This window comes from Panicum virgatum, chromosome 3N, assembly GCF_016808335.1.
Source record: "Panicum virgatum strain AP13 chromosome 3N, P.virgatum_v5, whole genome shotgun sequence".
Taxonomy (NCBI): domain Eukaryota; kingdom Viridiplantae; phylum Streptophyta; class Magnoliopsida; order Poales; family Poaceae; genus Panicum; species Panicum virgatum.
In genome coordinates, this window is record NC_053147.1 from 1,676,981 (window position 1) to 1,691,817 (window position 14,837).

Below are 14,837 nucleotides of genomic sequence, written 5' to 3' on the forward strand. Positions count from 1 at the left end.
ATCATGAGCAACAAACAGAGTTTCTTTCTCTTTCACGCCATCACGGCCGCAGCCTTAAAAGCGTGCCGAGCGAAACGGACGGCCCGTGCAGCCTCGTTCCTGATCCGACGGCCAGCAGGGTCCCTGCTAGCCTTAAAGCGGAAGCATCGTCTCCTCTCGCGGCCGTTACCAGTCGGCTGGCTCTCCGCTCCGCCCGCCTCCCTCGCCGCCGGGTCGCCCCCACCAGCTGAGCTCATTCATAACCCCCCACCCCTCTCTCCGCCAACTCCTCCCCTCCCACGCCAGCCAGCCTCACGCATTGCCCGCCGCGGCCGCGCAGCAGATCGGGAGGGCTCCCCACTCCTCCCCCCAATGGTGAGCGCGTCCAGCCTGCTGCTCCCCTCCTCCGTGCGGGACCTCGCCTCCTGCGTCTCCGACGGCGCCGTCCGCGTCGCCTGCACCACCCCGGCCTCCACGCTCGTCACAGCCTCCTCCGCCGCGGCTTCCTCCTCCCCGGCCACCCTCTCCGTCGCCGTCTCCTACCACGCCACCCCGCTCTCCCCGTTCTCGCCGCCGCTCCTCCTCCGCCTCACCTGGTCCCACTCCCCGGTCGGGCCCCCGACACTCTCCTTCGCCGGACCCACCGCCTCCTCCCCCGCCGTCCTCCTCCGCCGCCGCAAAGGCACCCGCTCCCTGCCCTCCGACGACCAGCAGCACCCCCCGCTCGCGCTCTTCTGGGACCTCGCCGCCGCAAAGTATGGCGCTTCGTCCCCCGAGCCGCTCTCCGGGTTCTACTTCGTCGCCGTCGCCAACGCCGAGGTCGTCCTCGCCGTCGGCGACCTGGCGGCCGAGTTCGTCAAGACCAAGTTCGAGGGCCAGATCCCCAAGGCGCGCTTCCTCCCCGTCGCGCGCGCGGACCGCGTCGTGGCGGCGCCCAACGCGATGCACACCGCGCGGGTCCGCTTCGCGGACGGCGCGCCGGAGCACGAGGTCAGCGTCGGCTGCGCCACCACCTCCGGAGGCGGCGAGGAGCTCTGGGTCAGCGTCGACGGGAAGCGCGCCGTGCACGCGCGCCGCCTGCGCTGGAACTTCCGGGGCAACCAGACGGTCTTCGTCGACGGCGCGCCCGTCGACGTCCTGTGGGACCTGCACGGCTGGTGGTTCCGGGACCCGCCCGGGTGCGCCGTCGTGATGCTGCGCGCGAGGAGCGCGCTCGAGAGCAGGCTCTGGCTCGAGGAGGAGGCCGCCGCGTCCGGCTTCGCGCTCGTCGTGCAGGCGCTGAAGGCCCCGCATTGATGCTCACTGCTGCTTCAGCTCTTCAAGAGGTCAATGCTGATGCTCACTGCTGCTTCAGCTCTTCAAGAGGTCAATGCTGATGCTCACTGCTTTGCTTCCCATGGTTGCTGTTTGTCCATTGACTTGGAAATTTGGTGGAATCTATACCAAATCCAACCAAACCAAGATGGGAATGGTTTTGCTTACAGTTTAGGCTTATAGATTTTAGTGTGCCAAATGAATGGGTTTGGGAAGACACCATGAAAATGCAGTATACAGAGGAGACGAGAGACAGAGAGACTGCTGTGTGTGGGATCATCTTCTTTGTTCCCTTGCTTTTCCTCTTTTCCAGTTAATTTTAGCTGTGTGCGTACAGTTATCAAAGGATTATACAACAACATATTAGAGTGTGTTTGATTCTGCATCTCTGCTGTTTGCAGCGTCAGGTGGTGTACAAAAGCTTGCAAATTTCTGCTTGTTGTACGCTTTGCATCAATGTTTACCTCCGTTTGCTTCAGCCCTCCACTGTTCTGATGCAATGCAGAAATAACGGTGATACAGATGAAATGATTCTGGCACAATTTCATGGTAGTACTACGGCAGCACTGTCTGCCTATACTATGCACTGCATGGATATCTTCATAGATTCCTTCACATTGCCATCAAATATATCACACGATCGTTCTTTATGACACACTTGTGCTCTAATTTAGTTCACAAAGTACTGATTCCTGGGATCCGCCACATGTTTACAGATATTTGCAGATTATTATCGTAGAGTTGCATCTGTGTTTCGCTCTGCATATGCCGATCATTGCTGCTCTTTGGTCCTTGTAATTTCAACAGCCATATATATAGTGATGCCCATGTCCCTTTCGTAATTTATCGCCACACATGACTGTCTCTGTTTACAAAGTCTGACGGGGGGTGTAAATGTAATGATGCCCATGTTGTTGGTGAGGTGCCTTGTTGGTCCCCAAGCTGTGCCAGCATACAACACAAGTGGAGTACGGTCTAGTGCTTCTACTCCCGTGAGAGCTTCACACTTGACTGCTGCTTCTCACGAGAGAGAATAATAGATTCTGCTGCGTTCCTTGGTTTTGTTTTTCTCTCTGGAGTCTATCTGATACTCCACGCCAAATTGGCAATAGGATGGATATCAGCCGAAAGAGACTGATGACGGTGTCACCCATCATGTGAGCATCATCATATCTGTTACTCTATTTGCCAAGCAACCATGTTGCCACACTAGGACAAAATTCTCTCTTCTTTGTTTGTGTCTTGTTCTCCTTCTTCATTTCCCTTGTTTTTGTTTCTTAGTACACCTTCTATGTACCACAGAGCGCAACTGTTCGTGCTTAAACATCTATACATGTGATTGCTTAGCAGTAACTTGCCAAGAAACCAGTGAAGGAAAAGGCTGAGGCTTGGTTCTTGCCAAGGCACGCCACAGCTGCGACCATGGAATCTAGCCAAGTTCATCGTGATTTGCGAGATGTGCCTTGTTGATTTGGAGTTGGAGTTGGCCAAAGCCCAAATGCAGTAGTGTTGCTTTCACGATTTGCTACTTGTTGCTTTCAAGTTATGCAATGTATGGACTGATGAATGGTGATCTGCTCTGTTAGATGACTAGATGCATACTGGTGTGCCAAGTTTCTCTCGAAATGCTCTTCATACTGTTTCAGATATGGATGCTGCCTTAGAATAGCAGGCCTATCATTGATTCTTCACAGCAACACGTCTGGAAAATCCGAGTAAGGTATGAGCATCAGGCGAACTATGTTTGACAAGGTTGAGGCTTGCAAGTCTGGTGAACCTCCCGGTTTATATGGGTTTGATCGTGACTACCAGTGATTCTTCAGAAACTGAAAGGGAGAGTTCAGTCTTTCATTTGATCACTCTGTTTTGGTTTGTGCACATTATCGCTCAGGTCAATTCCAATTCTACAAGTAGCTAATCTTACTGGCTGCACAAGTCTATCGCCGCAAGAATGGTTCAATGGGAGAATTGAAGAGATATCAAATCACTGCCCATGATATGTACTAGTATACAGTAGTTGCAGATGTTCTATGCCTCTCATTGTCTCGATCGTGTCACACTGAGCTAGGCAATGGCTACTGAATTTCATGAATGACGATCGTCAAAGTATACCTCGCAGGTACAGTGCTACCCATTATGTAATTATGAAGATCAGGATTATCATCTTACAAAAAGAAGAAATTATGGTGCGAAAGTACACATCAACATACTCAGCCCATCATGGCCCAAAAAGAAACTCTTAGTGATAGTGGTAGGAGGACCCCATTTCTTCCCCTCCTTGTTCCATAGAGAAACAATAACAAACAAAATTCCCAAAACGAAGAGTTTTAGATGCCTTCACGAGAAGAAAGCACTGACATGATAGAATTCCCTTTTTGTCCCTGCTAATTGAAACCCCAATGGTTTGTAAACTACTACTATGTGAGAAATGGATCTCTAGTTGTTTTGTTTTATGTATACCAAGGTGTATTACATAGTTCCATCATCCCCCCAAAATGAATAAGAAAAAAAAAAGACCCAACCTAGGAGTAGGAGAAACTAGGTGGTTTTGGCCCTCTATTACTTAAAATCTCAAAGGTTTGTAAACCATGGGAAATTGATCTGCAGCTGTTTCGCTTTATGCCATTAATTTAAGTTGGCAAGGTGTGTTGTATAGTTCCATACTTCCATTATTCCTCAAAATAAATAACCAAAAAGAAAAATAGCGAGAACCAACCTAGGTGTAGAGTTGAGGGCTCGTCTCACTTCCTACAAGGAATAAGCTAGAAAAAGGAGGACCCGAAAGATAAACTCTGCAGCTCTTCAGTCTTCAGATGGAGTTTAAATGATAGCATGAATGCCTTCACAAGAATGCACTGAATGGTGTGCCCTCTTGCCAAAGTAGTTTGAGCAGGAACCAGTGATAGAACTCGATTAGGGATCCGTCAATCAGTCATAAACGCCGAAAAGAGAGAAATTACAAGTGACTGTACACTACAGGTAGCTGCTACCAGAAAGATCACCAAAATTTATTCCAAAGATAACCAACCATTAGGGACTGTGGAGCACGGAGTGCTGCACGTACGCTATAGATATCTTTGCCTTACAGCTACAATAGACGTCCTAGAGTACGGGACACAGCATCAGGCAGAACGAGTAGTAATAAGGAGCTTAGTACATAGTACGTACTTAGACACGCAGTACATCACCGCTGCAAATAGGCGATGATCTGCTACCTGAAAAGGCACCGTACAATGGCCGACAGATGCTGTGGCAGGTCGATCATGCCGATGGCGGTGGCTTGGCGATGACGACGGGGAAGTCGATGACGACCACCTTCTCGAGTGCGGCCATGAACGTGGCGGCGAACGCGGCGTGCTTGTCGTGGCCCATGTAGGTGGTGAGGTCGTCGGCGGAGGCGAAGGTGAGCGAGAAGACGTGCGTGAAGCCCTGCGTCAGCATCTCCTGGTTCAGCACGTCCTGGCCCCTGCAACAACAACAGTTCACTCATTCATTCATGGAGGCCATGAAAACATTGCAATCGGCAGCATGTGCTTAATCGTGTGATCCTGGACATGGCAATTATTCAGTAAAGCGATATACTAGCTACTAGTCTCTGAAGAAGTTGGACGGACACCTGTCTGCTGAATGATAGTATGACTGAACAAAAGCTTGCTCAAGACATTCAGTTTATGCTTCTCCTTTGCGTTAGTTACTACTTCAGCAGTTGAGCATGCAGTGTGAGCTTCACGAAAGGTAAACAAAAAGGGTAACTCATCAAAAGTGTACCACTCGAAGGATTTGACCATGTCCATCTGGGCGACAAGGTCGGTCATGCCTTTGAGGACGTCCTCCACCACGACGCCCTCCTTGAACTTCACCAGGCACAGGTGCTTCACCTCCCCCATGGCGCACCACGCACCCCCAAAAGCCCAAAAGCTCTCCTCCTCCTCCGATAGCTCTCTTTGCAGAGAGGAGTGCCGATGCGATGATGGACCGTGGCGCCATGATGCTGCCCAATTTAAGGGCGGAGCACCGACAGAGTCGGTGTGCGATCACTGTAAAGCGTGCTCCCAGGCTCAGTGGACTGAATCATTTCGGCACAGTAAACACGAGCACTATTGCAGTCTGGAGGAGATGGCAAAAACCATCACTGCTTCTGCTGGTTTGAGCACCACCGCTGACGCGGCTAGATCTAGCACGAGTCATTCGATCGGATCGACTGACATGCACGTACGACGGTGCGTGGGCAGCCATATGATTTCTGCATCTGCGCTCTGTGGATGGATGGAGGTAGGTCGGGTCCCTCCAAGATTGGGTTTGCCTTCCATCATACTCATCTGATCTTCCGGTGTAGATCACCATCTTGTACCAGCTAATCTCAGGTCCAGGGATAAAATCGGGCATCGTCGTACTGTACAGAAATAGGGCATTGGATTCAGAGCACATGGTGCTACAGCAGATGTATGAATACCACTGTGATGTCTGACTACGCATTCCCAGTTGCACGCTGACAAGATGTACGTATCATGCTGTTCAAGAAGAATTTCTACATGCGTACCTGAGGGAGACTGCTGCATCAGCAGTAAATCCCCGGTTAGTTACCCCCGGGAGAAGCGTGTCCATTTCAGATGCTTTTGTCGTGTAGAAACCATGCCAATGTCAAATGCTCTCATCACATGGGGGCTGTTCAAGATTCCCTTCATCCTATTTGCTCATGGCAACAACAGGTAGTAGCTCACAGCAAATGTACTGCTGCTATAACAATCATCTCTCTGTGGGCTGGGGCTAACACATAATGTGAGAAGACTTTGGATGCAATTTGCTGTTTCCTGTATGACTCAAAACTAATAAAATGTGCTCCCTCTCTTTTCTTTCTCCAACAAGAAACCTGAATGATTTCTCATATTTACAACAAACCCCTCAAAGCTAGACCTACAACAGCCATCCACCAGTGCAGATGTTTCACATTTTACTGGAACTTCGCTCTGCAGTTCTGTGCAGAGCGGAGACAACGGAGACGCCAAGGCAGCTGCTATTTGCAGGGCCCTAGCTGGGTAGATCTGTCCACCTGCTTTCTTACTGCTTGGTTGTTATTTTCAGGAGGGGGGTTAACTTCAGACAAGGGCATGTTGTTAGGCCCATCCATTGATGGTGCGGATGCCACCTGATTCTCCTGGTCGGGCTCATGTCTAGGAGCCTCTGATGCCCTGGATGAATGTCCTGTGCTGACAAACAGGCAGCGACACGGATCAGATCTTGACGATTCAGGAGAGCTTGGACAGCTTATCACTACGCTGGGAAGTGGAGGAGGTGCCGTCTGTTCACTATCAGGGATATCAAGCAATGAGACTCTGCAGACTGGGCAGGTTGTGTTCTGCTCCAGCCACAAATCTATACAGGCCATGTGGAAATTATGGCTGCAGTAAGGAAGAATGCGTAGCACATCTTTCTCTTCGTATTCCGCAAGGCAGATGATGCACCTGCCAAAAAAGATGGAAGCGGTTCAGTGAATAGGTTTAGCGCCATCAAAGACGGTTGCTAAAGAATATCAGCAGAAATGGCAATCAGAATATATCAGCAGAACTGACAAAAATATGTCAGCATTTTCACGATGTGAGAAACGGATGCCAGGCACAGTTACTCTTTTTTCAGAATGGGACACTGTATGCCTTGGACTGCGAACTAAAAGCACATAGATATGACAGAAAAAGTTCAAAGACATGTTTCAAGTTCATGAAAAGAAAGGATCCATGCGACAAAGTTTAAACAATCGAGAACAATTTAGTTTTCTGCTATGCATTCAGCAAGAGGAATGGTTAGTCCAGTCCCAGTTTCCCTTTCAACAGGCACCGTATGTGATGTTAACCTACTTGATAACAAAAGCCTAATCATTCATCCCTATCATCTTATTCAGGAACAGTTAAACATCCATACCCCCTTGTTGATATGATTGATCAAGTAGTCTTAGCTGTCAAGTACTGTAAGCTAAGGGACCTAATGATTCAATTGTCAATGTCCAACATAGCAGTATAATCAAGGCGCTGGTACTAAAATATGGCACCGTTTTTCTCTATTTAGGCACCGGAATCCTCAAGGATAAGGTGCCTGCATCCTCAAGGACAACTTCTTTGGTACTGAAAATGTAGTCAACATCCTCAATGGCGACCTTTTCAGTGCCAAAAGGCTACCTCCTAACATGGTGTTGCATCATGAGTAACATTAAGCAAGCACAGACTTGGCAAAGGGCACAATGGAAAATGGAGGAAAACAGCCAATTTAGCAAAATTTCAGGCAATATGTAGATGTTGACTTTAACTAACAGGAAGTAATGATAATCATGACATCAACCTAAGTTTGTTTCAGTTATTAAAAACACTGAAAACATCACTTCAATACGATGAGAACACAGTAGAATTTGTGTTAGCTTATATACCGCCTTGTACGGTCTAATCAACTTTCCACATTCAACAACCGCAAGCAGAAGCATCACACATTGCCAGTCCCACGCCCCAAAATAGAAAAGAACAAGTATGCTGGACAAACATGACACTCCTACGAGACCAATATAACAGTGATCCCTCCAAGATCCCAACTAAGCTGATAGTGACATTGACATCTGCCAAAACACCTACAAGCCCCTGATTGCGGCATCCCGATCCCCAATTTGAAGTCTTATTTTTATAACGGGAGGGGGCCCATCTGAGAGCGCCCTCGCAACTACAAGCCCGGCATCCCAATCCCCAATGATCGAGAAATCCTACCAGCTACAACGTGCGCGATCGGGCAATGACAGTTCCGTTCAAACTGCAATTCCCCAATGGCGAGCTCGGCCACCGTTCACCACCGGCAAGTAGAGTAACCAATTCCACTCCAATGCGAAACTCAAGCCGACCGCACGTCAAAGGCATACGCGCAGCCGCGGTAGATTCGAAGGTTAGTTGCACGGGACGCTACAGTAGCGAGAGGTGGCGTACAGGCACAGATTGGAATCGCCGATGCCCAACCCAGAGCATCCGAGGCGACAGATCACGATCGGCGCGAGGGGGACGAGAACGCGGGAAAAGGTGTCGGTACTTACTGGGAATCGGCATCGGAGGCGCCCGAGCCGCGCGGGCCGGCGGCGAAGGCGCGGGTGGGTAAGGCGGCGACCGCGTCGGGATCGAGGCCCCCGCCGCTGGCGCCGCCGGCGGAGTGGCGTGCGGCGTGGGCGGCGAACGAGTAGTGGGAGACGGCGGCGAACTGGGGGAGCGCCGCGGCGCGGCGGGAGCGGGCGCGGCGGCGGCGGAGGAGCGCGCAGGCGAGGCGGGTGCAGACGAAGACGATGAAGATGACGCTGAAGCAGAAGCCCGCGAGCGCAAGCGCCATGCTCGACGACACGGCGGAGCCCATCGCGGCGGCCTCCGCCCCAGCGCCCCGCCTCCCCAGGTCCCTTCCCCTGTGGGGTGGGGTGGTGGTGGGCTGTGCGCCTGTGCCGATGCGATGCGCACTCGCCGCCCCGATTGGATAATAGCCTTTTGCCTTTGCGCTCCCTCGGTCCCTCCCGTTTCCCAGTGGCCAGCCTGCTGCTGCTACTGCGTTGCCTTGCTTTCGCTTTGCGTGCGCCGTCTCGCGCGTGGCGTGCTGGACATGTACCTGTTGCCGCGGATGATTCGGAAACTGAAATGTTGGGTGCGGGATGGATGCCCGTTCCGGCTCCGGCTCCAACGGACGGGATGCAGTGCCGTGTGGCATTTCAGGGTGCGTTTTCATCGGTCAGAAGATAAACAACACTAGTGTACGTTTGTTTGTCAACCTAGGTACGCATGGAATGTCTCTGTAACGTGCACGTTGTTCGTTGGAACATCACGAGATGTAGGGTTCGAAAAGAGAGTCAAGGATGACGGCATGTCATTGAACGAACGGAGGGAGAGCACTTTGGAAAGCGAAATGTTCCGATAGGATTAGGCCACCACTGGACGAAAGCAAAAGAACCAAAAAGGAAAAGAAAAAAAAGCAAAAACGAAAATTACGATGGAGATGCGGGGTATCGATCCCCGTACCTCTCGCATGCTAAGCGAGCGCTCTACCATCTGAGCTACATCCCCGTTTGCTATTTAAACTTCCGCCCAGTTTATAACATTTTGTACATTGAGTTTATCTCAATGTGGGCCGTTTTGGACCACATTGCTCATCGAGAAGACGCCCGCAGAATCGCTGTCTGGGCTGGCCTTCCCCTTTACTATAACTTAATGGTTGGGCCTCCCTTTCGTGTAAAAGAAGGGCCGGGCCAACCTGAGCGGCTTCTTTTTGTGGCGCTTTTTTCTTTTTTATATTTAAAAAAAATCAAAATTTCAAAAATATATGTCCGTTTTGAAATATTTCAAAACTACCCCCGGTTGCCCCCATAGGGCGACAGGCTCTAAGTGTAATTTTTTTCTTCAAATTTGCAACGAGGTACCTGGAAAAAAATGCAAGGGGGCCTGTCGCCCCCCCCCCAACGGGCGACAGGGGCCTGTCGCCCACCCTAGGGGCGACAGGGGCCCGCCCTCCTTATATAAGCCCTGACCATCATTCCCTTGTCATTTGAGCCTAAAAATTCAGAAAAAAGAGAGTGGTGAGGAGAAGAAAAGCGGCGAAGCTCTGCCGAATTCCGCACTTGTGATCTACCGGTAACTTCCGTATGAATCCGTTGATATTGTATAACAATTTAATTTAATTAGTGGATTAGCTGAATTAGATTTGATACTTTAGAACACTCGTTTAGTATTACAATTTGAGTACTATTACAGACTTGTTTTTAAATTAATTATGCATTAGAATAGAATTATGACAATACCTTATTGATATTGCAGCATAAGACAATAGAATTATCACAGTACCTATATTTTCACGCATCGACTTGGTATACGATATGTGCATTATTTAAATCATTGTTCGTCATTTGGCGCACCACACTATAGCGGCAATGTCTTCGTCACAATCAACCTATATTCCGTGGAGCAAGTGTGAAGCCACCGTACCTGAAGGAATTGATGTGCCAATGTGCTTCTGCGATTCGTTATGCAAGTTCATGCAATCTGAGGTTTTAGGAGATGACTACGGCATGAGGTTCTTTATGTGTGAGAACTACGAATATGATCCACCTAAGCAATACGGCAAAGACCGGGCCAAGGTAGCAGGACAACATACGCTATTTTTCTTTGTGACCTACATTGAGTTATGATTCTAATTTTTGTTGGATAAAGTCTCCTCCGCCTCTTTGTGATTTTATGCAGTGGTTCGACACCGTGCAGTCGCAGCAGGCAAAGGACTTTGTGGAACAACAAGCAAGGTGGGCTGCAGAACGTTGTCGTCGAATGAAGCACGAGGAACAGCAAGAGGAGAAGCGCAAGAAAGAGCAAGAAGAGATCCGCAAGAGTATGGAGGAGGTGGATCGTAAGGCGGCGGCCGAACGTGAAGCTGACAGGGAGAGAAAGCGAGAGAGGGCACGCCGTGCGAAGGAAGCCGGCCCCGAAGCAATTAGGAAGGGCAAATATCCTCGGTGCACTCAGTAGAGTAGTACCATATAATCCCGGTATTTTACATTCCATAAGGTATGGTAGGTTTAGATGCAACAAGAAATTACCTTGTCGCGTGCACATGCCACTGCAATTAGTTGTTTATGTTTTCAGTTGAGAGCTTGACTCTGTGTGTTGTAACTTTTACCATTAATTTGCAGTTGTAGCCGGGAATCTATGAAATCTTTGAACTTGTCCTTAATATTTCCGGAGCTTTTCATGTCACTAGAATACTAAAAATCACACATTTAATTAATATAACGATAAGAAATAAAAACTAAGAAATGCATTACATAATATGAACCATCAAATTTACATCATAATACAATGATAATGAAACACATATCACACATGCAGTGGCATGGCAGAACCCGTTGCAAACTACGGTAAACAGATTCTGGACTAACCTAACGTGCCTTAGGTAATTTTAAAAAAAAAAACACACAACAAACACAACGATGCAGCATGCCACTGGCACTAGGGTAGTCCTAGTAGCCGTACCCCCACGTAGCAAACTGCGTTGAGCCTTCTCCGCAGTATCCACCCATTGCAGGTGGTGCAGGCGGTGGTGCCGGAGGCGCAGGGCCATTCTTCTTGTGACAAGGGCAGTTGCAGTAAGGAATAGTGCATGGTTCATCCTGTGAACCGGCAGCATTGCTGGTATCATCATCTTCGTCGTCTTTGTTTCCCTCGCTCACTTTCTCATAATGGTTCACTTTGCATTCCAGATCAAACATCTTTATTTGGAGGTACTCGATGAATTCCTGAACAGAATCAATTGGTGTAGGATCGACCCCCTAGTAAAACCACAGTTTTCTGGAGCATCGAAAGACTGTAAAACAAATTTCATGTAAGGTGTCTTATTGAAGATAAAGAAATGAAACAACCGAGTATTACCCATGCGTGTGGACATTTAAAGAAACGCCGACCGCCATCCATCCCGTCGGTGCACATCTGCACTAAGCAGTCCTCACCATGTCTGCATTTTGGCCAAGGTTCTCTACGGTTATCGTATTGTCGAAGAGGATTTTCATTGTTAAATTCACTCTTGTGCTGTGGCGGAAACTCAAACACCGGTTCCGGAAAGGAATCAGGTCCAAGAGGCCCCTCCCATATTATGGGGTCTCCCTTTCTTCCCTCTTTTTCTTTCCCAAAACTGTAGTAATTCTTCCCGCTAGACCCACCTCTAGACATTGGGTATACAATGAGCTTTGGTGTTTGAGTGCTGCTGGGAGTTCACAAACTTCGAAGTATTTATAGGCGCACAAAGGTCTGATACCCAGAGTGTGGAGTGTAAATGCACCTAAAAAGCCTATATGACAACACAGTGAAGAGGCTAGCTGACCTAACACTGAAAAGGCTAGATTCGATTCTCGAAATGACTACTCGATGCATCTCTGTGCATGCAGACTCATAGCACTTCATTGCTGCGGCTCGGTCGATCGCGCCTAGATGCCGCCTTCCCCACTACACGCCACAGACCTTTGCTGTAGAATGACAGGTCCGTCGTCCTCGCCAGAGAGACTGCTTTGAAGGTGAGCTGGTGTGGTTGCCGTGTTGTCACATCTTTTTGAAAAGGTGGAAGGGCACTGCTATTGGGTTGTCGTCTTTTGTCACGTATGTCTGGGCAAAGAATGCGACATTTGGGAAACCCGTGATCGCCGTGCTGAGCAGTGGCAACCTGTGATCTCGTACTCGCAGCTAGATACACTATGGTTTCTATTTTGAGCTATTCGAGCGTATCACGAAGTTTACACTGTATGTGGTAGTCGTCATCATCATCGGCGGGATCTCAGCCGCTAACTCCTACCGCACCTAACTTGTCCTTCATTAAATCACAGAAAAAATTCGCCAGAACTTCCCTTACTTCACGAGCATTATGGAACCCACAAACATAACAAGTTCACATCAATAGTATCTATAGAAACAAATGACAAGTAAACTAGTACAATCATAAACATCGTATACAAATAAGCGGTCCACAACTATCTCATTACAAATAAACATCAGAGATACAAACATCAGATATATCTAACCACCCCTAGGGCGTCGGACCCTCTTAGCCCTCTGTTGGGCACGGACATGGCCCTCGGAGTAGGTGAGAACATCCGGATACCTCACCTATCGCTTAGGACGCGAAAGGGGCTGCGGTGTCTGCTGCTGAGAGATCCCAAGTGGTGCTCCTCCTAGCTGTGAATACCCCAAGACATCGGGGTCACCTTACGCGGCAGGCTCGTCTGGAGTCAAGCTGTCGAGTTTAAGGTGAAGCCCTCGTTATCTGGAATGAACGTACTCGAAACAAACCCTGCGTAACATATAAACGTAAACCAACATATGTTGCGTGGTAAATTAGTGAGTGTATTGAGAGAGTGTATTGTACCTGGTCGAAAGGAGGAAGAAGAAGGTCCGGCGCCCGCATCGGGGTAGAATCCTACACATAAAATGCGGATGTTAGCGTACGCTCGTGTCTTTCGTCATGACATGTAGAAACCGAAATACGAAACATAAACTAACCTGTGTAGGCCGGTATCTGTGGCCCCGGTACCATCCCTGGATACGGGCCGCCAACCGGTCCAGTATGGCCGAACGCAGTAGCTGGATAGTAACATGTATGTGATATTAGTAAATATGTAGGAACACTTGATCTAATTTTAAAGAGATATGTATGTTACCTGCACTTGGGAAGAACTGCGACGTCGGCCCGTGCACGGTCGACGGACACGGGAATGACGACGAGGCCTGGGACGACCCGTGGCTGTCTTCGTACTGCACACGGCTTCTCAAGTTGTGCACTATCTGACGCAACTGGTCACACTGCCTCGACCATGCCTCTGTCTGCTCAAACTGGGTCATAGGGGATCCGGCACGTACCCTCGTCAGGTAAGTCGAGCGGTTCGTCTCCATCATGTTGCAAAGACGAAACTGCATCCATTCAGTAAAGGAACAGTTAGAAACACATGAATTATCTTATGAATATTAATATATATATATGCAAATATGATCAAGAGACTCACCGCGCCAGCTAGTGCCTCCACGTGGTGCCGGGCATAGCCATCCTGAGGCCTCGCCTGGTGTGGCTGCGGGTGAGTGTCAACATAAACCAGACGAGCCCGAGTCCGGGGTAAGTACCAGGTGAGGTAAGCCCTAAAGGAGTTGTCTGTGTGTGGTCCTGTTGGATGGACCAAGTGCTCGTCTGCCTGTTCCCATTGGTCCACCCACGGCTGCATCTTGGTGAGCCAATCATCAGAGCACGGCAAGCCACTCCTTGACAACCTACAAAAGTGGACCACGAAGAATCGTTAGATTCGATACGAATGTATGAGCCAAGCTCATTCATAATTACCTGTGGTCTTGGCGACTGACACGCTCCAACGCGGTGGGCACCAGAAATTCCTGGCGCTGCCCAAACTGTCTCCTGACTCTCCAGGGGCAATATGCCTCAACCGCGATGTCATAAACCAGGACGGCTGTAGTAAGCCACAGGCTCGCATTAGCGGAGCAGTGCAAAGACAGTCCTGCTGGTGCACGGGTAGCCACAGCCTCTGGGCTGTAAGGCTCCCAGACAACGTCTTTGGGCGTCAGCATGTCGAGCTCCGAAACAAACTCAGGATATGCGCGTCTAACCTGCGCATGCGCCCAGGACCTCTGCATTCCGAATAAGTAAAATTAAAAGTGCGCTAATGCATCATGTAACAATGAATAACAAAATTAGATTTGTTGCAAACGTACCTGACGCCAGATCCAGATAGTTCCCATAGTGGGCCTGTCGTCCTCCTCGTCGCCGTACATGGCCCTGTGGTAAGGCTCGTGGCTGACCATGGGCCGACCAACGGCTAGCCTCTCGTACGACCAAAGCTGTAGTAGTAGTGGACACCCTGCCAGGATAGCGTTCCCATGTGTCTTCATGCAGCCGTCGCAGAGTCCACGGTAACTGGCTGCAAGTACCGCCTCACCCCAGCTGTAGGCCGGTACGTCCTCATCTCCATCCGCAATCTCCCGTGCATACGGAAGGATAATCCTATCAAC

General features: G+C 49.5%; 3 protein-coding genes and 1 non-coding gene across 4 annotated transcripts; 1 reads left to right on the plus strand and 3 right to left on the minus strand.

Annotated features, from left to right (window-relative positions):
• Nucleotides 1-183: 183 nt before the first annotated feature.
• LOC120663576 lies at nucleotides 184-1,771 on the plus strand. Its single transcript, XM_039942440.1, has 2 exons — nucleotides 184-1,304; nucleotides 1,345-1,771. The coding sequence occupies exon 1, from the start codon at nucleotides 352-354 to the stop codon at nucleotides 1,273-1,275; it is 924 nt and encodes a 307-aa protein (XP_039798374.1). The 5' UTR covers nucleotides 184-351; the 3' UTR covers nucleotides 1,276-1,304; nucleotides 1,345-1,771.
• A 2,502-nt stretch (nucleotides 1,772-4,273) lies between these two features.
• LOC120663578 (stress-response A/B barrel domain-containing protein At5g22580-like) lies at nucleotides 4,274-5,283 on the minus strand. The gene is made up of 2 exons (XM_039942442.1): nucleotides 5,062-5,283; nucleotides 4,274-4,759 (listed from the first exon to the last, which is right to left on the minus strand). The coding sequence occupies exons 1-2, from the start codon at nucleotides 5,178-5,180 to the stop codon at nucleotides 4,555-4,557; spliced, it is 324 nt and encodes a 107-aa protein (XP_039798376.1). The 5' UTR covers nucleotides 5,181-5,283; the 3' UTR covers nucleotides 4,274-4,554.
• A 669-nt stretch (nucleotides 5,284-5,952) lies between these two features.
• LOC120663577 (RING-H2 finger protein ATL72-like) lies at nucleotides 5,953-8,855 on the minus strand. Its single transcript, XM_039942441.1, has 2 exons — nucleotides 8,354-8,855; nucleotides 5,953-6,755 (listed from the first exon to the last, which is right to left on the minus strand). The coding sequence occupies exons 1-2, from the start codon at nucleotides 8,662-8,664 to the stop codon at nucleotides 6,308-6,310; spliced, it is 759 nt and encodes a 252-aa protein (XP_039798375.1). The 5' UTR covers nucleotides 8,665-8,855; the 3' UTR covers nucleotides 5,953-6,307.
• Nucleotides 8,856-9,286: 431 nt separating this feature from the next.
• Nucleotides 9,287-9,359, minus strand: TRNAA-AGC. Its single transcript has one exon. It is a non-coding gene; the product is annotated as a tRNA-Ala (tRNA).
• Nucleotides 9,360-14,837: the final 5,478 nt, after the last annotated feature.